We start from the raw sequence: 27386 nt of genomic DNA on the forward strand, positions 1-27386 counted from the left end.
CTCCATTTTTCAAGAAAGATAAAGTCAAAGTCCTGCCACTATGTGCCCTGGCAAAGCAGAAAGGATACTGCAGCACTCTCAGCAGAACCAGAATCCTTTCATTTGGTGTCAAAAGAACCGCTGGGAAGGATGGGCTCCCCTCTGTCAGGAACAGCGTAGGCACCATTGATCCTGCTTCTGAGGAGGAGGAATGCACTGGATATTGCAGTATAATTTCCAGTACTATTCTGCTTTCTTTTTCCTGATTTTATTTCTGGCTACAGCTGGACTGAAGGCAAGCATCATCAGAATCAAATCAAACAAAAGGCAGAGTCTCTCCAAACCACTCTGAGTTAGTGGGACTAAGTCACGTACTAAATCACAAAACAAACAGGATTTACTTGCTCTGCCTTGAAACTAATGCTGTGATATATTCCTGATGTCTTCAGTTTACCGTTCCAAATGCAGTGACCATTTGTTATCTTTACAACACCTACAATTAAAACTTCTGTTTGTGACTTCTACCTGTTGAGCGAGTCTACTCAAAACAGTTTTAGATTTCTCTTGATGTTCAGGATATCATTTCTTTAGGACTAGATTCTACGCTCTGCTTCCAGGAGAAACAAGCCAGTCTCTGGATGGCCTCTTGGTGCTGAGCAATTCCTTGGTCTTGGAGGGGCTCACAGCAAAACTGTCCACCTCTAGGTTGCATCAGCTGAGTTGATGATTGCAGCGCAACCCAGAGCACACATGGGGCTCTGTGCTGGACCCCTGTCCCTGGAAAGACCTCAACGTTGTTCTTTCACAGCCAGATGTGCACGTGAAATTTGTGCATATCACGCAGGAGGAGGAGGACTAAAGCTTTGTTCCTTTCCAGATGCAGCCTCCCTCCGGCACACCATCTGTGTGAGGGTACCAGGGTCCTTGGGGAGCACTAATGGCTGTCAGCACCATGCTCTGCAAAGCCACTTTTCTTTTAGCAGGGCACAGGGCATTTGTGGACCGCTGATGAAACTCCTGCCCTTGCTCCTGACAAGAAAGTCACAGGGTCCTTTACGAGTACCAATATTAGTTACTTGCAATGATATGTTAAACGCTGCGGTGAAAGAAGCATTAGCACCAGCGTTTTATAAATGAGGAAACTGATGTACAGGGAGGTTAAATGACCTATGCTAAAAATCAGAACTCTCTAAACCACGATCAAAAATAATAATAATAATAATAATAAAAATAATAATAAAAAAATCAAGAGTTCTTAGCCCCCACCTGCCTCCTGCTTCAACAGGCTGAATATGTGTCTTTCTTGTAAAAAGTGGAACAAATGCCGTGGCACATCTGCACTTCCTTTATTCCTCATCCATCATTCATATTTTATGTTCCACCACTTGACTTTCCCAACTGCCCTTCATTCCTATATTGAATTGCACACACACACACACACATACTTGTCTTATACCCCTCTTTCAAAGATTTACTGGCGCTGATAGAAGTTCTCTATACTGTCAGTCCCTGTGGAATAGAGATAACTCTGAAATGAGGGACAGTTGAGAGGTTAGAGGCCCAGGACGTGAATCCAGAAACAGCTTGCAGATTTTAAGCCATCGTATGGGGACTAAGAAAGGAGATAATGAGAAATGGGAGGGATGAGCAAGGATGTTATTCAGCAAATGAAAGGGAGGAAACAAAGCATGTTTAATGTTTACGGTCCTCATAATTGTGAATCTACTTGGCATCATCCTTATGCCCAAATACATTGCACGATATTAGAGCCTTACAACCATCTGTCTCAAACATACCACATTTCCTCCTTTATGGCACACGATGGTACTTACAATGTAACGGTACATAACCTCCTCCCCTTCTTCCCATTCTACCCAGAGAAGCCAAGGCAAGGAAATTCTGGGACCCTCAAGCCAGTATTTTTCTCTGGCTTGAGAAACGAAAAGAAACAAAAAAATCTTATTCTTCATTTTTTGTGTCCTGAACTGCATAATTTTGTTTTCTGTATGCTAATGACCCTGTGCTTACATTTGGGGCCACATCTTTTCACAGATCATCCTGTCCTCCCCTTGCCAGCAATCTGCCTGTTTTCTTGAACTGTGCGCCCTTAGACTTCTAGCTATAGAAAAATAGCTCAACACATTCATCTTTCTCCCCAAGGACGGACTGCAGGTGAAGTTCACACATTTTGGGGGGTTACTTAGATCACTGGTCTTTGGAGCTGTGATTACCATTTTCCTATTTGTTTATATAGCTGAGTAAAGTCCTCACTATAAAGCTGCAATGTCACGAATATGGAATTTGCAGGGCAGCAACAGCTAAAAAATCCTTTTTTCAGGCTCAAGACAAAGATCCATTGTTATTCCACCATTCATTATTTACAGTTGGCTCACTGAAAAAATTAAACCATAAAGCTTAGAGAAATCTCTTTATTAAATGAAACTCTTATCCTCTGTGACTCCCCTTGCTTTTGCTGCTGTTTCTCTTGCTGGTGAACAGAGGTTCACAGTGGGGCAGCAGCAGATTGAGAGCTGTGGCCAGTCAGCATAGCATTTCAAAACACAAAGTGAAAATGTGTTGTGATGTGAATAGCTACTGCTGATCCGTATGCGTTAATGCAGACCGTGGCTTGCTTTCAACATTAATGGGGTGAAACAAACCTTCGCATGCACTTGCAAATACTTCAGGGTTCAGTGAAGCTTGTACTTAGCATCAAAGTCTGAGGCGGCAGATGAAGGAAAGGTAAGAATCACACTCTGGAAGGAGGGGAGAAAGGAAAAATATCAATCCTTTCTCTTTTTTTCTTCTAATTTCACCCCCAAAAAAGCATATACCACCACCAAGAACAACAAATTTTGTAGAGAAAATACAGAGTGAGCTGAGAGCTAACCTGTACGTTACAGGAGAAGGGGAAAAACTTACCAGCAAATGTTTATTCTGGATCTATCATTCCTACTGTTTTCTTTTCAGAGTTGTTTATTCTGGGGTTATATCATCCAAAGAAGACTGCAGCCCTTCTATCCCCAGCTGCCATACGCCATGTTGTACAGAGCAGGACTCTAGAAAAGCCCAGCTGGAGTGGCACCTCTGTATAGCAATACTGTCTATCTGGCACTATTTCTTTGTCTCTTTGTGAAACATCAAGTGTTCTTTCACCATTAGACATCTATTGGAACAAATAAGGTTTTACTGCCCTGCACAGCTTCATAATCATCATTCTGTCTTCTTTAGTGTGTTTGCCATCTTTGCACCTACTATATCTTCATGTTGGAAGGCTGCATCAGTCAAGTCAAGTAATGTGTGTAACTTCTGTGTTTAGAATCATGTTATCATCAATAAGAGGTTAAAATCTCCCTAAAAGACAGAACCATATCACTGTACCTTTGGCTCTGTGACATGGTTCTTCCTACATAGCAGCCCTTGTAATCCAGCTGACTCAGGCACCAACAGAGGAGTTAAAGGGCATGCAAAGAGAGGTGTCAGAGCGTTCACAGCTTCTTTCCACTCCATGCTCTTTCTGTGGTTTTACACATTTCAGGTCAGTTGCTTAAAGCAGAGTTAATGCTGCTTACAACTGCTAAAATCCCTCGCAGAATGTCCTGTACACGTAGGGAATAACAACCTCTACGGGTGTTGCAGACAGAGAGTTAATGCCCTGTGCATAACAACTCTTGCATGGATATTCATAATTGTAAACTGGTGTGAGCTTGAGCCTTGTGCTACTTCCAGTAACAAAGCCCATCAGGATCTACACAATTCACCCTGACAAACCCACCTCATGCAAATACCTCTAATTTACCTATAGAAAATATTTTCTGTAAAACTATTTTTAGATGATTTAGACTGATTGGATCATATCCACTACATGTTCTTAAGATACTTTTTTATTCCACAAATACTAGGTAGCAATTTGGAGAACACAGACACAAATATTCTCACCAAAAGAATTCCAGGCTCTCCAGTCAAAATCAGCCCTCATTCCTAGACAAGCCGTGTTGGATCCGAACTGCTGAGGACTGAATATCACTCCTGAAAGAATCACAGAATAATGCAGGTTGGAAGAAACCTTTAGAGGCCCTCCAGTTGAAACCCCTGCTCAAAGCAGGTCCATTTATAGCAGGTTGCTCAAGGCTTAGTCAAGTTCTGAGTATCTCCAAGGACAGTGATTCCACACCTCTTCAGTGCTTAGCCATCTCTCCTTTCATTTTTTTCTCCTAATATTTAATCAGTTTCCCTCATTGTGGCTTCTGTCTACTGCCTTTCATCCTCCATCTTCTCTAGCTCTGTCTTCTCTACACTGCCCCATTATACAGCTGTAAACAACACTAAGCCTTCTCTTCTTAAATCTAAACAAAAACATTCCTTTCTCCTCTCTTCATACATCATACACTCCAACCTCCTAACCCTCTCGGTGACCCCTCTGTAGACTCCCTGCAGTGTGTCAATGTCTTTCTTTTACAGAGGAGGGACGAAACTAGATGCAGCGCTCCACTTGCATTCTCACAAGGCCTGAATGGAGGAGAATGATCTATGCCCTCTATCAATGGGCCACACTACCTCTAAAAGAAACCAGTATACAGTTGGCTTTCTTCTCAGCAAGGACATACTGGTGATTCATTTTCAGATTTTTGAAATGAAACACCCAGATCCTTCACTGCAAAAATGTTTACTATCCAGCCTGTACTGCTGCAAGGGATTAGTCCAGCACAGACACAGGACTTTTTGCATTAGCCTGTGTTGAACTTCATGAGGTTTCCATCACTCCATTTCTCCAGGCTGCTGATGTCCTTCCAGATAGCACCTCTACCTTCCCAATATTGAGAGCTCTCCATGCAACCAACCCCAAGTTTTTTTTATGACTTGCAAAATTGCTGAGAGCACATTCCATCATTTGAGGTGTTAATAATTAAGCAGTACTGACCCCCAGTATCATCCCCTGAGGAACACCACGAGTAATCAGCCACCAGCTGGACTTCTAACCACAGATCTCAACCCTTTGTGCTTGTCTATCCAGCCAATTTTCCACACGTTTATGCAGTCTGTATCTCACCAATTTGTCCATCAAAATACTGTGACAAAGGCTTTACTGAAGTCATGCAACATCCTCTGCTCCCTACTCGTCCACTATGCCATCCATGTCACCATGGAAGGCAAACAGGTTGGTGAAGCAATTTGCCATTGCTAAATCCACATCGGTTGTTCCCAATCACCTTGTTTTTTTTCATGTGCCTAGATTTAGCTTCCAAGCAATTTGCTCCATACCCTTCCCTGGGACTGAGGTATAGCTGGCCAGTCTCTAGTTCCCAGATCTTTCTTGTCCTTCTTTAGAACGGGTGTGACTTGCCCTGTTTTCAGAAATTAGGAACCTTCCACAATCACTATGGCTTTTCAAATATTACAGAAAGAAAAAATTCCTTCACCATCCTTAGATGCATCCTATATTATCCCATGGACCTGAGTTTGTCTGATTTGTTTAAAAGGTCTTTATTCTTTTTATATATACATATATATTATTTTATTTATTTATTTTCATTTGCTGTGTAATGCATCACGTCACCAAAATTTGCTGCTAGGCTCAAGGACCTTTGAGACCTGAGGGCAAACTGCACTTTCACGTCCTCAAGAAGTTCTTCTTCTGCATGCATCCAACATAGTGCATCCTCTGGTCAACTCATCAATCTCTTGTGTGAAGAAATTGTCTTATGGCACTTTGCAGAAAGCTGGGTTGCTTGCACACAGCCATTTTGCCTTTCCAGCAGACATCAGAATGATTAAAGTCCCTCACGAGTACCATAGCCTGCAATCATACAGCTTCCTCCATCTGTCTAAAGAAGCCTTCACATACTTGGTTTCTTTGAGCAGGCAGCCTGTAGTGGATGCCTACCATGATATCACTTGTGGTGGTCTGTCTTTTTATCTGCAAGCTCTCGAGTGATTTGTCACCTGTTCCAAAGCAAAGCTCCATCTACCTGAGCTGATCTTTTGCTAATCCACCTTCCTGGCCTGGCCTTCCTAAAGGACCTACATCTTTCTATTGCAGCATACGTGCTGCCACGTGAGCTACCCCTTGTGTCCTGGCTTGATCCTTTGAAAGAAGAATCTACTCAATGGCAGCCTTGGCTAAGGTTTCCCATAAGCAAACTCTTGGTCAAGCAGCCTTCCTCAAGAGGGCCCTGTCAAGATTTATATATGTGGCCTTTTCAATTGGCTCACACAACTCCTTAATTATCTGTTTACACAACACAAACATTAGAAACAAAGTTGGGAAACATGACAGCATGGAGATATTTTTCCTTTCTCACTTTCTGAATTACAGCCCTAGATGAGCCAGGCATGCAAATAGATTAAGGACTCTACTAAACCTGTGGATATGAATTTATTTCCTTCTTGTTTGATCTTCATTTAAATGAGAATGTGGCTTCTCCTTTGTTTGAGTGTTCGTCTATATTCTCGCTTCTCCGCTCCCTACTTTCCACCCTGCCACACACACTTTCACCTAGCATATAAAATTCATACACATACCTCTGGATTTGATTGGCAGCATTAAGTACAGCTCAGAAAATCAAGGGGTCACCTTTGTCAGTAAGCAAAGGATGAGCATTTGCTTTCACGCACATCCATCAGGGAGTAGTAAGAAGCTGTTACTTACTGAAGAAGCCTGATGTTTTATTCAACTACATCCCAATAAAAACATTTCTGGATATTAGGCCAAGCATGTTGTTTTTTTTTTCTTCCCTAGTTCATCATTAAGTGATACCTACTCGCTCCTCCCCACCCCTCCCCAAAGAATAGAGATTTTTACTGCATTTAAAATGTATTTCTTCATCTAACTTTATGAATCCATATTATTGCCACAAAGAAAGATAAAGGCTGATATAATATTAAAATTAAGGTGCTGTATTTGCCAATAATTTAGGGATATTTTTTAAAGTTTGGAAGTCTGAGAAAAACACTTTTCAGTTAAATGGGTAATTTTGACCTCTCATAAAGAGTAAGCCCTGGGTAAATTTCCTGAGATACCGAAGGCAATCAAAGCTGGATGTATAATACAGATTGATTTCACTAACTATTCTAATCAAGTAATTTAGACATTAAGGGACATATACTGAGACAAATTATTAGTTACCAAGGTGCATGTTTGTAGAAAGTAGTCTTTTTTTGAAAAGAAAAAAAAAATCCTAATTTCAGTAAATACCTGTTGTCAGCTACTGTTATTTGAGTTCCCTTTCTGACTGAGTAACGCAGTACAGGATAGAAGTCCCATAAAAGTCAGCTGGAGATCTTCAAAGATACGCAGATCAACCCACAAAAGTATTCTGCCATAAAATGACTACGTACACACACAAACTATGATACCTTTTTCCTGTGTAATTTTAAAAAGATTACATATATATATGTATACACGTAGTAGATATCTGTATATATACATATATATATATATGTCTTCTGGCTCAGCGAGTACCTTTTCTTGCAAAAATGGAAATGCAACATAGTCAATATATTATTTAATAAAGTTAAATAGTGAAGGTACATTAACTATACTGTAGGTATTCTTGAGGTCTCTTCCAACCTAGAAATCTGTGTCTGTGTCTGTGTATCTTTTCCTGTGCACATACCTGTCTTTGAGATATACAAGGATGTCAGGATATGGGAGCTATTTTGCTCTGACTTGAAAGAAAGCTGCAAGGAAAGTATGTGCTCTTGAATTGTATTTGCAATTCTCATTGAAAAAATGGGGATTTAGGCAAGAGACTTCTATGGAGGCATCCTTTTCTTCAGGGACTCATTGCACTCCCACTGAAACTCATTACAAGGTAGGCACTTAATTTTCCTTAACTCCACAGCTCACCCCTCCACAGCTCACCCAGTAGAAGAAAAAACACACATTTATTTTCACTTTAGCACAAAGTCATAAGTTTTAAGACACCTCCAGATGTTATTTGAGCTCATATAACCAGCCTCAGTTCAGAAACTCCCCTATCTACGCCCTCCCTTAAGTAACGTGTGGTGACAGTGACTTTCAGCTAGTGGAGAATAAGCACCTGAGAGCAATTACATTTTGTAGTGTTGCAGCTGGATTAGGAATAGGACATCAACCCACCCGCTAAATGCAGCAGGCTCTGGAAAAGCCACAGTATTTCCCTTGCTTTATTCCAGTTTCTTCAGTCTTTCTACAAGCTAACATAGAGCAAATTACACCTAAGACTTTCAAATCATGTTATAATCATTATGTACAGAACTGAGAATTGTTAACAACCCACATTTTACTGCAGGGAGAATGCAGAAGCATCAAAAAGTGATCTAACATCAGACAGTAAGACTGTGACAGAGACAATATTAAAACCTGCAAGTCCTGTATTTTCAACTACAAGCCTACCTTTTCCTTGCATATCTTGTGTTTTTGTCAAAGAGATGCACTTACATGCACTTCACTCCTTGCTGTTGTTTTTTTTTTTTATACCAAGCAAATCATCAGTTATGCCTCAAACTAACCTTTCCATTTAGTCTTTAAGACACACACTCTAATCCAATGACTGACTATGCAGTTATGGGAGGAAACCTGCAGTGGTGAGCAAGTCCGTCTCCTATAACAAAATGACTTGTACAGCTCTTTATGGCTTTCAAAGCTTCAAAAGACTGAATTTTCATTGCTGACCACTAGGTAATAAAATAATTTTTAATCTCTTGTAATGTTCTGCTCAGATATACATGCAAGAGAGTATTCTTCGTACCTGAGCTAGGGTATGCAAGTCTGGGGTGGCTAAGTCCTTCACGCTTTTTCCTAAGTGAATACTGATGCTTCAGCTAAAACCAGTCCTGCTGTCTACCAGGTACTGTTTCTAACGCACACTTTAAAAAGAATGGAAAAAAAGGGCTGGTAGTTACTATGACAAAGAAATGCCAGACGCTGACATGGATGGACCAAAAAGCATAAAAACATTTTTTCAAACAGCTTTGGCCTTCCATATGGAATTGAAAACCGGTTAACAACCATATCTTTTGTAAGGGTAATTCTAGAAGTCTGTCCAGTGCTATTTTGTTATGATCACTGCTGTTCAGCTGGAGAGGGCAACTGCATAATGAAACCCAACTGCTGTAAGTAAAACCATAGAAAACAGTTTACAACAAATATATATATATATATATATATTTTAAGTGAGAGAAAGCAATTACTCAGAGGTGTAATGGCTTTGAGTTCTTTAGTGCCTACAGAGTGAGAATGGATCTCTTTCTTATGGTTATCAGGTAATTCAAAGAAAAGCAAGAAGTTTGGTGAAAACATGAAATTCAAGGGCCCTTATGTATAGAGAAGATCAGACTTGGACACAGTCTGCCTTATTAACTAGAGACTTACTTCTCTGTCACAACTGTGAATTTGTCATTTACAGTTATAATTGTGGTTAAAGATAATAGCAAGAGGAACAAATAAAACTGCTTTACCACAGAAAACCTGAGCAGCTATCAGCTCAAGAGAATATGGTGACACCTTTACGTAGTTTGCAGCCTTGTTAAATAATCATTAAGATGTGATAACAAGTTGCTCCTAGAGGGAGCAACCTACAGAATAAGAGACCTTCCCAGTTTGATGTACTGTGGTGCAGGACAAAAGCTCTTGTGTCATTGTCCCTGTTTAATCACACTGAAGAGCAGCAGCAGTTGGGGAACCCAAGAGGGAAAGAGCTGATAGGCCCTAGGCATCCTTGAAAGGACTGACACTTCCCAATTGATTTTCTGCAAAGCTGATTAGCTGTGGTTGCACGTTTGCACTTCAGGTTAGAAAACCCATTTGTGCTTTGAAGGGTGTGTAATAAAAGCATGAGTCACCACAGTACGGACGTTTAATCTTAGTTTTGCATGTTTTAAATAGGACAGCAGGTTCCTGACTACTCTTTGGGCAGCCTGTCCCATAAGCCAAGGATCACAACATCAGCCAAATTATCATCCAGGTCTATCTCGGGCCATGCAGCCTCACGTATAGTCCTCACAAAAGGAGAATGAAAAGAGCCTTCCAACCTGCCTGGAGGGTGTGAGTCTGGAGGGTCCAAAGTGAGAGCACTTCGTCTCTTGTCCCTGGTCAAATGATAAATTCTCATTCCAGTGCCCTTTATACTCTATTTCTTACTCTTTTTTTTTTTTTTTTTTTCATCCCAGCACCCTATACTCTTATCACAGGGCCTTTTCTACGTTTTGTTTGTTTGTTTTGAAATCAGATGCCACCATCTTTTACTCTCAGTTTGCCTTTCAAGCACCTGTTTGCTTCTGAATCTTGAGATGTTCTTACTGCTTCTCGGTCCATTCATTTCCTGAAGCTGTTCAGAAGCACAATACTGTTTTTAGCTTCTCTTAGCACCATTACAGAGAATGGATTGGCACTGCTGCTTTTGAGAGTGAATGAGAAATACCACTGACATTTTGATACTCTCAAGAAGCAGATAGATACCATTACCCTGGTGTTTTTTTGTTATTGTTGTTGTGGTTTTTTGTTTGTTTCTTTTTTTTTTTTTTTTTTTTTTTCTAGGTGTCTTTTTATTCCTCCTATAGTTCTCAGTCTCAGCACAATCTTTTTGCAGATGATTCTACTGTTACTGAATGCTTCTACCTGACATCTAGCTTTTTTCCCCATTTTCTGTGGGTAGAATCTTAGCATTTTTTTCTCCTTTAAACTCATGGCATGTTTATCTTGTAAAATCCTCAGGGTTAGAGCAAAGGACTAGTACCTAGGTTAAAGGGGGGCCTAGGGGACATTTTTGTTTTACCTTTGCCTCTTGATAAAACTTTTCAGTTGCATTTTGGACTTTGAATCCTTTACAGAACTTTTGGTGTTTTGTTGTTGTTTGGTTTTGTTTGTTTGTTTGTTTTTGCTAATCTACCTGATTCCATGCAACTAGGGCTGATACAGTTTCTTTGTGGAAAGTAGGTTGTAGGTATGAACTTCATACAAAAACAAAGCTCCATAACTTGTTATATATTATTTTATCAATAGGGTTCCACAGCTGAATATCTTAGGGTTTAAAGTCTTTCTGGATTTGCTATACCACACTTTATAGCATTAAAAAAAAAAAAAAAAAAGTAAGCACAATACAAATAGGACATCATAGTGTATTTTCAAATAACTCCAAACAAACCAACATCCCCAGAAGTCTCATATAACCTTAGTAATTCTTCAGTTCTGTTTCATTAATTTATTACAGATTTAATATTTGCACACCTGATTTTAGTACTGTATCATATCCACTGATCAGAATATCCCAGAGAAACAAAAAGATGATCTTAAAAATGGAAGGAACAGAAACAGGATAGAAATGCAATGTTCATGAAATAGAAGTTGGGAAAAAAACATCAAATACACAATGAATGGTCCTAAATTAGAAACAGTAAGAAAAGGAGAAAAACCTGAGTGTTTTAGTCAGTCCTGGGACGACAGGAAGAAGCTAGTTCAATATGGCAATGAAAATGGCAAATGTACCTACTCAGTTGTAATAAAGAAAGGAAAATATTAACATCACTGTTTAAAAACCTGCATCCGCTCATACAGAAGGAAAGACAATCAAAATGGACCAATTACAGAAAAACTAGTAGGAACATCAGTCCTTCATATCCGGCCTTTTCTTCACTGACTGTTTTTGGAATCCACTTGACTCGAAAATGAGAGACTATGACTGTAAACAGGATTCCGAGGACTGAAAAGTGCCCATTTTACAAGAGAAGAATACATATAGACTGTTAGCCTAGCAAAGAAAAGTACTGCGAGCATAAGGGATTATTATCTTTAAATGTTGGAAGAGGAAGAATATATGAATGTGGGAGGAGGTCCTTAAAACAGAAAAACAATCTTGGCACGAGAACACAGCTAATCTGGGAAACAAGATTTTTTCTAATCATCAGAGCAGTGATTTCTTCAAATAGGTACTGTGTACCTGTCATACCTTTTTCTTCACTAGGCGTGGTGGGAAGCAAGGAAGTTAGAACTGCATTAACAAACTGAAACACTCAGGAATCAGTCACACTGAGCCATATGAGGTTTACTGTATTAACTGTAATATAGTAACTATACTCCAACTCCAACCCCCTGCCATAGGCAGGGACACCTCCCACCAGATCAGGTTGCCCAGGGCCCCGTCCAGCCTGGCCTTGAACACCTCCAGGGATGGGGCATCCACAGCTTCTCTGGGCAGCCTGTGCCAGGGCCTCACCGCACTCTGAGTGAAGAATTTCCTCCTAACCTCTAATCTAAATCTCCCCTCTTCCCATTTAAAACCATTCCCCCTTGTCCTATCATTATCTGCCTGAGCAAAAGCTGCTCTTCATCATTTTTATAAGCCCCCTTTAAGTACTGAAAAGCTGCAATGAAGTCTCCCTGGAACCTTCTCTTCTCCAGGCTGAACAGCCCCAGCACTCTCAGCCTTTCTTCATAGGGGAGGTGCTCCAGATTGCTGTATTGCTTAGGAAAGCAGATCTTGGGTTAGTGAAGAGATATAAAAAAGTGGGTATCTACTTCGAGCACCTGTCATAACAGTCTAAATAAAGCCCCTGCGTGGAGGAGCTCTTTCTGGCAGCTGCACATCTGGAATGATGGTGCTGTGCTCTGGTAAGGTCAAGTCTGTTCGCATTTCTCTTTTCAGCTTGTCAATACTTTTCGTTTGGTTCATTTATTTTCTTTGGAAATGACAGTGTTTGAATCTTACTTCAAACTGCTGCTCCCCCACCTCTTTTGAGGCTGTAGAGTATAAATGTTCATATAATCTTCAAATTGCTTTGTGTAAGAATGGAATCACTTCTTATAGTTCTCTAAACACCTTTTCCTCTTCTCTTCTGAATTCTTTTTTAGCATCCTCCCATTTTTACCAGAAATTTAAGTTAATTTTTTGAAATAATGATATAAATTAAAGGTAGGTACCTACATCTTAACATAACCATCCAGATATGTGACCTAAGCAGACAAGTAGCCTCAGTGTTCTAGCCACAGTCTCTGTTCACTGTCCTCTTTAAATAATGTTAAGTCCATTAACCACTTCCAATTAAGTTTTATAGAGGACTAAAGGTGTTGAAACCATTCATCTCCTAAACAGTTTGGAAGAACAGTAGCTGCATGAAGCGAAGAAACCTACTTTGTGCCTTGACTGTTTGGCTGTGCCGTAAATATGCATATAAGCTATTGCCAAACATAGAACATTCTGACTCTTTTCCAGCCAGGATTTAGGGGATATGAGAAGGAGCTTAGCATTTTGCTTGCAAGAGGTTTTGAGGACACGGCTGGAGCAGGATGTATGAAATACCATGCAGTGGGCTAACTGATAGGAGGAAGAGCAGAATGCTTTGCCTAAGGGGTGCATCTGAAAGAGAGGTTATGTGAACCATGAAAGGAACCAGAGCTTTGCATAATTGAAGCCATAAGAACATGGCACACACATCCCCAGGAAATCTCTCATTTCTGGTGATGCTGGATCTCCCTGTGGATCTTGTGGAGTATCTTTTTAGAAAAAAATCTTTTATGTGTTAAATTATTTCTTTAAGTATTTGCCCTGATGATACGTGACACAGTGTATGAATTTGTAGGTATATGGAATACATTCAGTGTTTGGCAGGTAGTTTTTTGGGCATTAGGAAGCAAATAAGTAAGTTTCAGCAAAATATATATAAGTACTTATTACCTAATGTACAAAAAAATGCTTTTTTCCTTTTAACACAGAGTCACCAAGTGGAGTAAAAGCTTTTGGGATGATTATTTGATGATATTAATGGTGTTGATTATGATATTAATTTACAAGGTTGGATGATGTTACGGGGATAGAAAGCACCAGGAGGGACAAGGAGGTTATTATTCTGAAATGGAAATCGTGTGCAATATTATAGTATTACAGTATTTTGAGTGCTTTAGTTTTTCTGAATGCTGTAGCATCGCACTGTGTAACCTCAAGCAATACATGTCGTTGAATTTGTTCAGTACTAGACAAGACTCTGCTGTTTGGATCTATTCAATTTGGAGTGAAATCATTGCTGTGAATGCTGCCAAGTGTAAACCAGTGATTTTCTTTGTTACCAAATGCCTACTTGCTACTTTAATAATTGGTCTCTATTTCATTATTGTGCTAGGGGAAAAAAATGTGACCACAGCAACTCCAGAATAGCAAGTTCTTCTAATAAACACAAACAATAAGATATGGGGCAGTTAATTTCTGGATAACTGTAGGTTGATGGTTCAGTGTGTACATCCCAAGGTTAATTGGCTTGTGTCTTCGTAAAAGTCCAGGAACTGCTCTGAAATTCAGGGAGTTGGGGTTATATTCACAGCAGGAACCAGAACTTGGTCTGTAGGATGGATGGAAAACTGCCTAGCCCACTGAATTGCCAGGTATCATAACCAGTGATATGACATTAGTGGGAGCTAAACTGCAATTTACAGCTGTCTTACATAACCTAAAGCCACTTCCTGAATGAGATTAACTATGATGTTTAAATCAGTGTTATAGAGTGAGGTAGAGGAGGGATGTTATTTCACTCTGGAAAATATCCATGGCCTGCAATTTCATTTTTTTGGAATTTAATTACCACAGCTATAAAAGTACATTCTCAGTGAAACCTCATTACAAATATGTGTGCTGGAAAGCTGCCTCTCTCTAATGCATTCCATTTTAACCCACGCACACAAAAAAAAGACAGAGCTTAATCTTAACCTATTACAATATATGGGACCTCACTTTCATTACAAAGTTTTGGTGCTGCTGTTTCATACAATTTTGTATCAATGTGGATTTAGTGTGATTAGTAAAGGGTCCCAAAAGGGCCCCACCAGTCTCTGACCAGGCCGAGGCCCCTCAGCAGCCCCAGAGCCACCAGCCCCAGAGCCACCAGCCCCAGAGCCACCAGCCCCTGCCCCATAGGGGCTGCAGCAGGGCTGCGCTCCAGCTCCCCACAGCCCTGCCCTGCCTGCCCATGGCCCCCACCCAGCTGGGCCCAGCCCGGCCATGGCCCCATGGAGGTGCCTGGTGCTTGGTCTGCCCCGGTGCCCCCGGTGCCCAGCTCTTGGTGGGGCACTGGGATGGGCCCTACCTGGCCCTCACCAGCGTTAGAACACACTAACGCTGCTTCTTACCTGCGTACTGCCGACATTTTGGAGTACAGCTCTTGCACTTTGTAGTACCAAAGACAGATATTAGTAAGTCACACAACTTAATGCCAATTTGGTCTGCTGCTTTCATGCCGTTTCAGTTTATAGTCTTATTACGAAAGTACATGTAAGACTCCCTTAATTTCTCCCCACATACTTTGCTGAAGTAATTCCTATTTGTGTAGCATGTGTCTGATTCCATTTTTGAAAACCTGGTAAAATTTTCATGGAGCTTTGCTTTAAAGTTAAGCAATCCTATGTATTGGAGATGAACACAAATACTGTAAATATATTCACTCACACACACACACACACACACACAAAATGCTCACAGTACAAATGCATTGTGCACAGCTTTCACCTACCTTTTCCTTTCTGTCACGGTGAGGAGACACTTGTCACTGCCCTTGGTGCTTTTGGGGGCCTCTGCCACTGTGACACTGGGGAGAGAGAGGCTGCTTCAGATTGTGTCTACTTTCAATAAAAAATCCTCTTTTAAAATTACTTATGTATGTGACAATGAGCATGATGTCAAATACAGGTAGCTAACGCTGCAGTCCTGCAAGCATTTTAAACAACTCTTTGTGTTTCTTGCTGGAGGAATTAGGCCCTGGCTGTTTTCAGGCAGCCATATTAGTATTTTGGGCCAGGATGTTTGGGGGTTGGGGGTTGGGGGTTGGGGGGTTGGGGGGAGAAAGGAAAAAAATGGACAGTTTTTATTTGACTATAAATCATTAAAGGCAAACCAGATGGTTCACATAACAGTGGCATTAAAGTGAAATGAGTAAAAGTATGCCTAGGGCATAATAAAATCTTTAATTTGTCGTTCATCCTCAGCCTTAGCCAGGGATTGATGGGTGATTTCACAAAAGTGTCCTGACAAGATTCTGAGTGAATCAATTTACAATAATATTAATACAGCTCAATTGATGATGCATTTTCTGTTTATTGCAACAGCATAGACCTATTTCTTAACAATTTTCCTGACGTTTGGGGTATTGCTCAGTTCAGTGCCCCACTGACATGAATGTCATTGAGTAACACAGAGTTCCTCAGGAAATAAAAACTCTAATTTTAAGTGGAGCACTAAAAACATTCGGCTGTTTTAACATCATATTGAGGAACAGTAATATGATACAGTCCAGCTGACATGAGCACTGTGTCCCACAATGTATTATTCTATCCCATGACTATCTGCCATGGTCCATTTATCTGGCCTGTGACCAACTTTATGCAGAGGATAATGGACACTCTTTTGCAACACGGGTTAGCACCCAGAGTGAAGCTATAATGTCTTGTGTTGGCTACGATCTGCCCTGCTGAAAGCATCTGCAGTATACTTTATATGCATATCTCATCACAGCAAACTTCCTGTGAAATGAGGTGTCTGGGTAGTGAAAAATAACTTCAGCTTAAAAGGAAAGCAGGGTTGTTACCACTACTCATTTCATCTTCATAACCTAACAATTGTGTTAAGTTTTATGTACAACACGATCAACGGCATTTTTAAGCGCATCTCTCCTCTGGGCCCTTCTTTTGGCCTAAGCTTGCACCATTAGTTTCGCCTTCGAATTTTATTCTTTTTTTTTTTTTTTTTTTTTTTTAACGTGGTTAGAGCAGCAATCTCCCCTTTCATATAGGTCACACAGACAAAATATTGCTTCCAAGTAAACTGGCACTTAAGAAAAAATAGAACAGATTGCTTTTGCCTGGGTAAAATTTTATACCAAGTAAACAGTCAAGCACAGATAACGTAATCTCTAATAATAAATTGTTTTTCCAGATATTTACCTCACATGTGAATGCTGCAAATTTAACATCTGTAAGAAACTTTCCTACAGATCTGCAGGAATGTTATTTTCTGAAAAAGAAGGGCACAAAATCCAAACTATTTTGGCCTAGCTATTAAGCAGTCGATGCTAGTGCTGTGATATTGGCCTATCCCACCAAAAAGAAAAACTAAACAAAACACCTGATGTTGAATGGTTAGAAAATCATCATAATTTACTGAAATCAAGCATTGTAATTATACCCTTTGAGAATCTTTATGAAGCAGGTTCTTGAGGCCATGTGTGGTGACACACTGTAAGGGCACTGTTGGTTTGAAGAGCAGGCACTCAGCCAGACTGAGCTCTGTGTAACATACACTAGTCACAAGATGTGACCTCCTTCAGATTTCACTCTTACAGTAAATAAGCCATTTACTGTCTGACCAACTGAGCACTTAGTTTTTTCTGTCATGTCTTAGGAAAGTTTTAAAACTGAAGGTAACAGAGTTGAAAAGTATCTTGTCATATGGAATATTTATTTTCAAAAGTTAATGGTTTTACTGAAGGGCTAGAGACTTAACCTTTCTTTGATGAAGATCACCTCATTCTCAACATTAATGAGTTAGTACACCGAGATGTACATTTTCTTAATACACAGAGTCACAATCCATCTTACTCAGGTGGATTAGTTGTGGGAAAAGAATGGAAATTTCATAAACTATTGACTTGAAAAAAATCACACATTTCTATTTTTAGCTCTTTAGGTGGTCTAGACTATGTAAAAAAATATTATGGAAAACAATTCCCAGCGGTTCCAACACCTTTTCTAGCTTGACCTTTTTTGCTACCTTGTTCAACCAGTTTTAATTAAAATGGTGATAAAAATTATTTTGGGAGTCAGCCTGTAATAAGTCTCACAACAGCACTATTCCATGATTAATATGAATTAATGATAGTCTGTTACTGAGGGCTGTTTTTCTCCCAATATGATGCAGACAAAATTAAAGAGGCATTCAAGGCAAACAAAAATTAAATTTTGGGGTGTGAAACAACCATAAGAAATACACATTTTTAAAAACAGAATTCTTTCCATGCCTTTTCTGTTGCAGGTTGCCTTCGAGAAAATTATATTCAAATATCCTATTATAATTACTTCCCACAGTAGACTTATAGTCTGACTTCTTAACAAGCAGGTCTAACAGATGTTCTTCAGAGGCTTAGGTTCTATCTAGTAGTATAATTTCTGTAGGCCTGATAGCCAACAGACTGGGACTCAGGAGATTTGAACTCTATTACATGTATAGTTTTGGGAAACTTGAAGTTTCTATACTTCGTTATTCAAAAAACAGAACAAGTGTTATTGACTGCTTTTGTGAAGGGTTTTGAAATGTGATGAAAAGTGTTGCATACAAGCTGGCTATTGGTATTCCTATTATCAAGAGAAAGGGCTCTGTGCAAAATTGCATTGAATGCTCATTTTCACACTGAAGGAGAAAATGAAGGAACAGTGCCTTGGCACGTCTGCTAATGATTAACCATGCTACAGTTCTGAGATTTTGTTTTATTGAACACTCTTTGTATGTGTGGTGTTAAAGAGATTTGCCTTTGAAGTTGGACTGGTTGCATGGAGCATGCTTTCTGTAGGGACCACAGGCACGTGGTGGAGTGCTATGCCACCAAGTGTGTTGTCAGTATGCTGCCAGCATAGCACTGATCTGGGCAGAAGGTTGGAGGAAGCCCAAAACATTGACCATATGGTCCTACTGGAGGCTGCCCTTCCAGTGTGGTTGGGGCATAGCCAAGCACTGGCAAAATCTACGTGAAGATCATAATATTCTATATTCTTTCAACTTACAAATCTTTCTGTTCTATGCAGCGTGCTATCCACCAATGCTAAATACTTCACCACACATTCAGCTGGGTATATTTTTTGTTATTTGCATTCAGGAGGAGAAGCAATGAGCTGGTCGAGAAAGTCCATCTCTCCTGGCTCATCAACATGTCTTTTCTATGAAATCAACCATCTGCAGAATCTGATACCTGATCTTTTTTTCCTCAAGAATTTCGTCATAAAATGATGAAACCAAACTTAGAATCCATTTTAATAAATATATATTTTTCCTGTAATGTATCAAGAAAATAAAATGCAGTTGATTAGCCTTGATTTTAAAACCAGGGGAATAAATATGCCCTTATCAAAGGAAGAGCCATCACAGTAGGATTTAATCGGTTGTACTTTGTGTGTGCTAAGCAGCATTTCAAGGGAAATGGAAGTCTCCTGGGAAAAAAAGGTGATAGTTTGGGCAGCTCATGATTTGTATGCTATCATCATTCTCTTTCCCCTGCCAACACCATGTTTCAGCTTGGTCCATGTCCCTTTGGATAAAGGGAACTGAAGTCTTCATTGCCAGTGCTGGAATGGTCTGGTACACACGCCTGCCTCTGCTCTTGGTTTGCTGCATTTGTTAATATATGTATTTTCCTGTTATATGTGTATTTAGTAGTCCAGGGGACATAACAGCACAGAACACAGAATTTAAACTCAAGAAGTGACTGCCATGGCCACTTTTTAATTCTTTGCTTACTACAGTTCACGAGTCTGCTGTTTTTCCAGCTGTAGGATCTCAGTATCCTATATATTCCTAGGATTCCACCTGAGCCACTGGCATTTAGATCAGATTAATGTATGCTTAGCTTGTGGAAGTGACCTGCAGCTGTGGTTCGTGGTTTTTCTTAGTTTCTTATAATACAGCAAATGGTTTCAATTCAATTCAGACATCAAGACAACTCTATCAATTCAGTGCTCCTACTGAGGTATCATCTCATTTCCTAAAAGCAGTGTACAGCCTTTTGGCTGGGCATTAATAATAGTAAAACCTGTATCATGATAACAAGATAAAGTACCTAGAATTGTGTTCCAATTATTTATTTTTCCTTTTTTTTTTTTTAATTCCCATTTCACCACCAGCTGCATTCAGACCAGGATAAAGGAGATGGATCACTTAAGTACATCCTTTCTGGAGATGGAGCAGGAGACCTCTTCATTATCAATGAAAACACTGGTGACATCCAGGCCACAAAGAGACTAGACAGGGAAGAAAAGCCTGTATACATACTTCGTGCCCAGGCTATAAACAGAAGGACTGGAAGACCAGTGGAACCAGAATCTGAGTTCATCATTAAGATCCATGATATCAATGACAATGAGCCAATGTTTACAAAGGACGTTTACAATGCCAGCATCCCTGAAATGTCAGACGTTGGTAGGTGCTAACTAACAGTTAATTTCAGTGTCTGATATGGGTTCTTTATGTGGATTTTATTAAGGCCCCAAAGTTTAGAGACATCTGTTGTTTGAGTTGAGTAAAAGTACCTCAGCCATTTTAAAAATTCTAACCCCAGGAGAATTAGCAACAACAGTTTGCTGAAAACAGAAGTGTCCACTGAGTGCAACCCGCTCTCTCTGTTGTGCCACAGAAAAAGCAAGTTAATGCAATCTTGTTTAGTTCACAGTGAAAGTAAGCTGAGCTTACCTCTGTTACATACCTTTAAAGGGTTTAACATATATTGCTAACATGATTTAGTTGCAGTTTAATAGTATGTTAAGCCATGGTCACCCATGTGTGTCAACACAACCCCTAGAACTACTAAGCAAACCTTGTTTAGTTCAAGAAAGTAAAAAAAAAAAAAAAAAAAAAAAAAAAAAAAAAAGTGGAAAACAGCAAGCACAGAAGTGAATGTACACACTTCAGGAGAGAAAACTATCAGCCAAGTCAACTCATCACTAATTCTTAGATATGTCATTAACTTCCTATGACCCTTGTTGCTTTTTTTAGGCAACAAAAATGAGCTCCAAAGTCCACTGATGTCCACTGAAATCTTTCGATTGCTTTCAAATGTATCAAGCCGTAAGAATCAATCAACAAAAGAAAAGAAAATAATTTCCTTGAAATATGATTTTAAGATTGGATCTTTTTCACAGAAGTTGACAGGTTTTGATTTTTTCTCTGTGATTCTGAGGAAGGTCATTTTGATTTCTTTGTCAGAGAGCAAAGGATGGTTGAACTGCAAGAAGCACACTTCTAATCTGAAATAATACCTAGGGAAAGAAACGTTAATTAATCACGATCAAGAATGAGATTAAAATAAAGCTCAGGCAATATGAAAATAAAGACTTTGGGGCATACTCTCTCCTCTCATTCATGGGACTTGTCACATGGATGAAAACTTACCTGGTGAAGGAGAACCTGATATTCACATTTTAATATGTGAAGTGAATACTTTATTCACAAATCTGTTTTAAATGCCAAAACCTAAGCTAATTTTTCATGTTTGTTAACACTTTGCCTAGGATTCAAAACCATTTCTTTCTCTAAAAGGTATATGAAAAAACAGATTTACATTCTGATGTCAAGCACCTTCAAGTCTAAGATTGTTCAGATTGTAAATTTTAGTCTAACCTGTTATAAGCATGAGTAAATTTCTGAAAGTATATTCTTGACCGATATTCAAATTCTAAATATCCTCAGTATCTGGGGAAAGGTGGGTTTTGGGTTTGTTCATAAGAATTACGATAAGGAATCTACAAATACAGTCAATAACTGCATTTTAATGAACTGAGAAAAAGCCATCTATCATTTTGGTTTTGGACCTATGACCTTTATGAGCAGAGAAATTTCTGAAAAATAAGAATATCTCCACTTTTTGCCCTAAGTTTGACTTGAACATGAGCTATGCTTTTTCTACATCATAAACTGTCTTGGGCATGGAAAAAAAGTGCAGATTTTTATTTTGTTTAATTTATCATTGCAGGTACCTTTGTTGTGCAAGTCACTGCAACTGATGCCGATGATCCTACATATGGGAACAGTGCTAAAGTTGTCTACAGCATTCTCCAGGGACAACCATATTTCTCTGTTGAATCTGAGACAGGTCAGGAGAGCTTATCTGTCATTCTGTGACAACGTCTGCAATTTAAAATGACATGCTAAGCCAAGCTAGGACATATTAGACAAAAACTTCAAAGAGATTACATCTTATTCAGTGCAAAATCTGACAAATCTAATAGAGCGATACATCTGTAAACATGACACCTACATTATTTTAATCTTACCAGCAAAGTCTAATAAATACAATTAGTACTGAATGAGAACCAGTTTTCAATCATTTTTAACAAGCAGTGGGTACAGAGACTGCTGTAGATGCTTAAATTAAACCAAATAGGTTGGCTTTTAGAAGAAAACGAGAAACGGGTGGGTGTGGAAAAAAAGTGCTTAATCCTCCTAGATCTTCATAATGGCTAAATTAAGACTGAAGGTTTGCTCTTTTTTTTTTTCTCCTTGTGCTTCTTCAAAACTTGTTTAAAGTAATTATAATTTCTGTACATCTGCAACATATCACTTTAATGCTAATTTTATGAAAGAAATCTTAATTAAGAATAATGATAGAAGAGGTAAAATTGGCTGTTGCGCTACACTAGCAGATCACAAATAGAATCCAAAACTTCTGAGTTCTGTTTTTGGAAGATATTTAAATTATACACAGTGACTGGAATTTTTTATGGGCTGAATAACAGACTGCTTTGGAACCTGTGCATGTAAAACATACAAATTCTGGTGGACCGAATCTGCTGTACCACTATCTATCTCACTACATAGGTATTCTCTTCCCAAGACTTACAACAAACTTCTTCTACAAGAAACAAAGGATTTCAAGAAATTCTTTAAATGGAAACATCTATTTTGATAGGTTGCTGGAAGCTAGAGAAGACAGTTCTCCTCAGCAACCTTACAGGAAAGGAATGGATTATCCCAGACAATTAATCAGGTTTTCACATTGTTTCTTAACTAAATCTTAGAGACTCAGGCAAAGTAAAGATTAGATGTCTCAGAGGAAAACGGAAGGTGAAAAAAGCTTCCCTTCAAGCATAAGGTATTAGATACTAAAATAAGAGGATTTTTGCACTGATGCACTCATTCGGACTTGGACAATATACTATGTATTCTTAGAGTACAAAAGGATAATTTACCTGGAAGTTCAGCATTAATAACCTTTTAGCAAGAGGGTTGTAAGGGGAATGGAGGGGAAGCAAGGTAAACCACAGGCTTGATTGTGCAGCCATGGAAATCAATTGCAAAACTCCTAGAGTCGAGTAAGTCTCTGTTGAAGCTGCTATGAATTTTCCCATGGATTTCAGTACGTGGATTTCACTCCTTTTGCCTACAAAGGAGTCATTTCTTAGCCTTGAGACACCCAGTAAGAATGCAAACATTTTGTTTCATGGCAAATCTAAATGACTGAATTTCAATAGGAGTTTTGCTCATAACTGACATTTGTGCTTTTGAAGAAGGAACAGACTGGCAAAATCATTTCAATCAATGTATAAATAGAAATATATATACTTGGGCATGCTTGGATGCTCACAATTTTCTTAATTAATTTCTCTTCTCCCATTTTAATGTTGTACTGCCTCTTTAATGATGTCTTGTTGAAGTTAGCTTTTTATTTATTTATTTTTTGCCATGTCTGTCAAAATGAAAATATTGACAGAACAGGAGAGAAGAGATGGAGCACATTATAATGAACAATGAGCCTTCTTCCAGTTCAGTGAGAGACTTTAGCATGGAACTGAAAAGGGGTAAATAGTTATGTAAAATAATACTGCTCACAAATAGGTAGAACATCTTTCTGGGGATGCCACTACTATTGTGTCTGTCATGTAGGCAGCAGCCTGAGATCTGATATGACAAGTCTGTAATTTAATGTGCCATCTCATAACAGTAAATATTTGTACTGGGCAAAGTTTACTCATTACATAGAGATTGTTTTGTTCTTAAGGCTGTGTTTTTTGTTGTTGTTGTTTTGTTTTAAACAAGAATTTCCATCGAAGTGAGTACATTACTTGTGAATTTTGCCTCTTTAATTTTCATGTTTTCAGGCATTATTAAAACTGCTTTGCTAAACATGGACCGTGAAAACAGGGAGCAATATCAAGTGGTCATCCAGGCTAAGGACATGGGAGGCCAGATGGGCGGATTATCAGGAACCACCACCGTGAACATCACACTGACCGACGTAAACGACAATCCTCCTCGCTTCCCCCAGAGTATGGAACACTTACGTCCCATGTCTTTACAGTAAAATGGGCAAAAAATGATTCTTTTCACCTCAGATATTGTTTCTGCTGTTATGACTTTACTGAGTTTAAGACTTCACTTAAGAAAGAAAAAGCAAACACATAAGCAAGCAGTAGCATCATGCTAAGGTTAATTGCAATAATTGGGGAACATATCTTTAATATTTTTACCCCAGTTGCGGTAGATAGTCTGAGAAGTGAATTAACATACAGAAACAACTCCTATTTTTCCTACCCATTAATAGCTTTGACTGATACAATCTGTATTTTCTGATCAATATTATTTCTATAATAGACCTTGTGGTTGACTGTCTTTTAAGGTATCTGCTCTAATCTAACATATTTAACTTTTGAAGCATTTATTTAAGTACGTAAAATGATCCCAGGAGCAATTCTATTTAAGTTAATATCTATACCCAGGAAACATTTGCCTCAATGGATTTTCCGACATTAACTGCAAACAGAAGCAAAGACACGTACATAAATATACCAGATATTCCTGCCTATTTTCTTTCCCCTGCCTCAGATCATTTGGTAGATAGCTGTGTAATATTTAAATGAAACAGTAGAGTCAGGTCTCTTAGAAAACCATTTGTATTAATGATTGTTCATGGTTATAAGTAATTCAGTGATGCAGCTTTCATTCACTTCTCTTCCTTCCTTCCTTCCTTCCTTCCTTCCTTCCTTCCTTCCTTCCTTCCTTCCTTCCTTCCTTCCTTTCTTTTTTCTTTCTTCTTTTTTTGCTTTGTCTTACCAATTCTCAGTGTGTGCATGTGTGTTTATCAGTGTGTCAGTGTGTGTCAAAGTCAAGAGCAGCTGTTCGAGAAAATAATTGCAGATACTATCAGACAAATCAGCAAGCTTTGGCGGTTAAGTCACTGGGAAAGTTATTGAAAGCAACTTGTCATTTGAGTTCAAAGTCTGTTCTTAGCTGTGGGCAAAGCGTTTCCATTTAAATTAGAGCAAGTTAAGAGGAAATATAGCACTCTGCCTCCAATGAGTTAATTATACATCTCTGGACATGAGTGTCTTCAATATAAAAGCCAAAGATACAGGCTCATAATGCCAACATTCCCCAGGTAGGATTTTCTCAGAGGAGAAATTCAGTGTAGCACATTAGTAATAGGCATTTGGGCTGGATTTGCATTTAGTGATACTAAGCTGCATCGGCCTCTGGCACCTCTTAATGTTTTAATTGTCTTTTGACCTCAAGACATTTTTCTTACACAGTTTTAACATGGCCAACAGAGACTGTGATAGTGTCCAGAAAAGGACATATGTAGCTAATGATACATATATGTATCCTTCATACTAGAAAAAAGGTAGAAGCAGTTATTTTTCTCCATATGAAAGTAAGGCAAAAGCTGAAGGCTCAGTAACTCATCTGTGCATGCCCAACATGGACAGTGGGCTCAGAGATGTTGTCCAAGATACTGTAAGTCCAACTGACAAAAGTTTCCTCCTCTGTCTGCTGTAGGCACATACCAATTTAGAGCACCTGAATCTACGCCACCTGACTCACCAATCGGCAGGATAAAAGCTAATGATGCAGATGTGGATGAAAATGCAGAGATTGAATACAGCATCACTGAAGGGGATGGATATGACATGTTCGGAATTACCACAGACAAGGACACACAGGAAGGAATTATAACCGTCAAAAAGGTACATATCTTAAACATGCTTCATCCCAGCCTCTGAAATACCAGCAAAAACTTTATCTACCACATATTTGTTTTCCATTTTTCCATTTGTTTTCCATTCCATTCCAGAATGCTATTAGGAACCTCTACAACATTACTTATGTAAAGTCTCTTTTATACAAGCAATTAGGATGCTTGCTGCTTTACTAGAACAATGCACATGCTTTAAGGGATCTGAAAGAATAATAATCTATGGAGTGGGATAGGACTGCAAAAAAAATCTTGATTTTGAACATGTCTACAGGAAAACTCAAGGAAGCACTATCCAACTGTGACTTTGTCCCTAACATGCTTACAGGATTTGTTCACTTACTAGGAAGGTGCTGTGTTGACACCACAGAAATAGGCAGTATCACATTGCCTGCTTCACACTATCAGAAGGTATTAAGTTGCATAGCTAAAATGTATTAAAGTACATAGACAAACTTATTTTGACTCATGTTGTAAAGACGTAATTAATAAATCCATCAACATGCTCTTACTTCAGAAAAAAATAATAATCATCGTGCCTTGTTGGATCACAACGGACATCATCTACTAGGTTGCACATTGGCTGTCAGAAAAGGTTTGAGAAATATTGTTTACAGTGGGTTATCAGGCAAGCTTGATAAGGTTACAGATATCATCCTCCATCAGTTCAAGTTCAGTCATCACTAAATAGACATTGTGTAGATTTTCTGAACATGCACTTGCTTGTTGATATCAGTACGACACCTGTCATTACTCGTTTTTTAAGAGATGCCTTCAAGGGGCTGGTTATGATATCAGTCTAACTCTGTTTGCATTTCTGTCTGTTGGTGACAGAAGCTGTGAATTTTCTACAACTTAATGGAAAAGTGGGGTGACTAGTATCTCCCCACATTTCCCTAAGTACTATAACAAACTGTCCCTAAATGCTGCTTCTTCATACTTTTATCAGTGTGTGGCATAGTCATAGGCTATCATAAAATTATATTTTCTGTGTGTGGTCCAGGATGTCCTCTGACACCAGATGACAGTGATTCATATCAGGGATGGAATGCCAATGTTTTAACAAGAAGCTCCTAGAAATCCCCACTCCCCCCCCAAACGGATAGTCAAGAAAACATAAAAAAAAAAAAAGAATAAAGAGCAAGAATAAAGAGTTGACGCTATTTGAGAAGGTACAATTACTTGGAGTTCCGAAGTTCTGGGCACATAATGCCCTGCAAAAGTGTTTTTTTTTTTTTTAGAACTTATTGGTGGCAAAGAAGCTAGTCTTTGTCCTTTCTGCTGGCATGTTAATTCCAGTTCAGGCTCCTGTTATCTAGCACAGGCCTCTCCATGACATCCCCCATTCATTTAGCTCATATGGCTGGTAGCCACAGCAGTCCCCACAGATCTCTCAAGCTTTTACTTTCTCTTCCCAGGCACTGGATTTCGAAAATAAAAACTTGTATATTCTGAAAGTGGAAGCTACCAATACTCATGTGGACCCTCGATTCCTCTACTTGGGGCCATTCAAGGACTCAGCTACAGTCAGAATTCAAGTGGAGGATGTAGATGAACCACCCGTGTTCAGCAGACCAGCGTATATAATTGAAGTGAAAGAAGATGTTCCAATAAACAGTGTCATAGGAACGGTAACAGCTCAAGATCCAGATGCTGCCAAGAACCCTGTCAAGTAAGCATAGACTATTTCAGCTCATTATTAATTTGACTGCTGTTTTGAT

General features: G+C 39.1%; 1 protein-coding gene across 5 annotated transcripts in view; it reads left to right on the forward strand.

Annotated features, from left to right (window-relative positions):
- The window catches only part of CDH6 (cadherin 6), a 104930-nt gene that overhangs the window by 55858 nt on the left and 21686 nt on the right, over positions 1-27386 (forward strand). For all 5 annotated transcript variants that reach the window (XM_040547749.1, XM_040547747.1, XM_040547751.1 and 2 more), the window contains 5 exons: positions 19826-20120; positions 21670-21789; positions 23795-23962; positions 25470-25657; positions 27084-27337. In XM_040547749.1, coding sequence (XP_040403683.1) covers positions 19826-20120; positions 21670-21789; positions 23795-23962; positions 25470-25657; positions 27084-27337 — 1025 coding nt within the window. The remainder of the gene's footprint in view (positions 1-19825; positions 20121-21669; positions 21790-23794; positions 23963-25469; positions 25658-27083; positions 27338-27386) is intronic.

This window comes from Cygnus olor, chromosome 2, assembly GCF_009769625.2.
Source record: "Cygnus olor isolate bCygOlo1 chromosome 2, bCygOlo1.pri.v2, whole genome shotgun sequence".
Lineage (NCBI taxonomy): Eukaryota > Metazoa > Chordata > Aves > Anseriformes > Anatidae > Cygnus > Cygnus olor.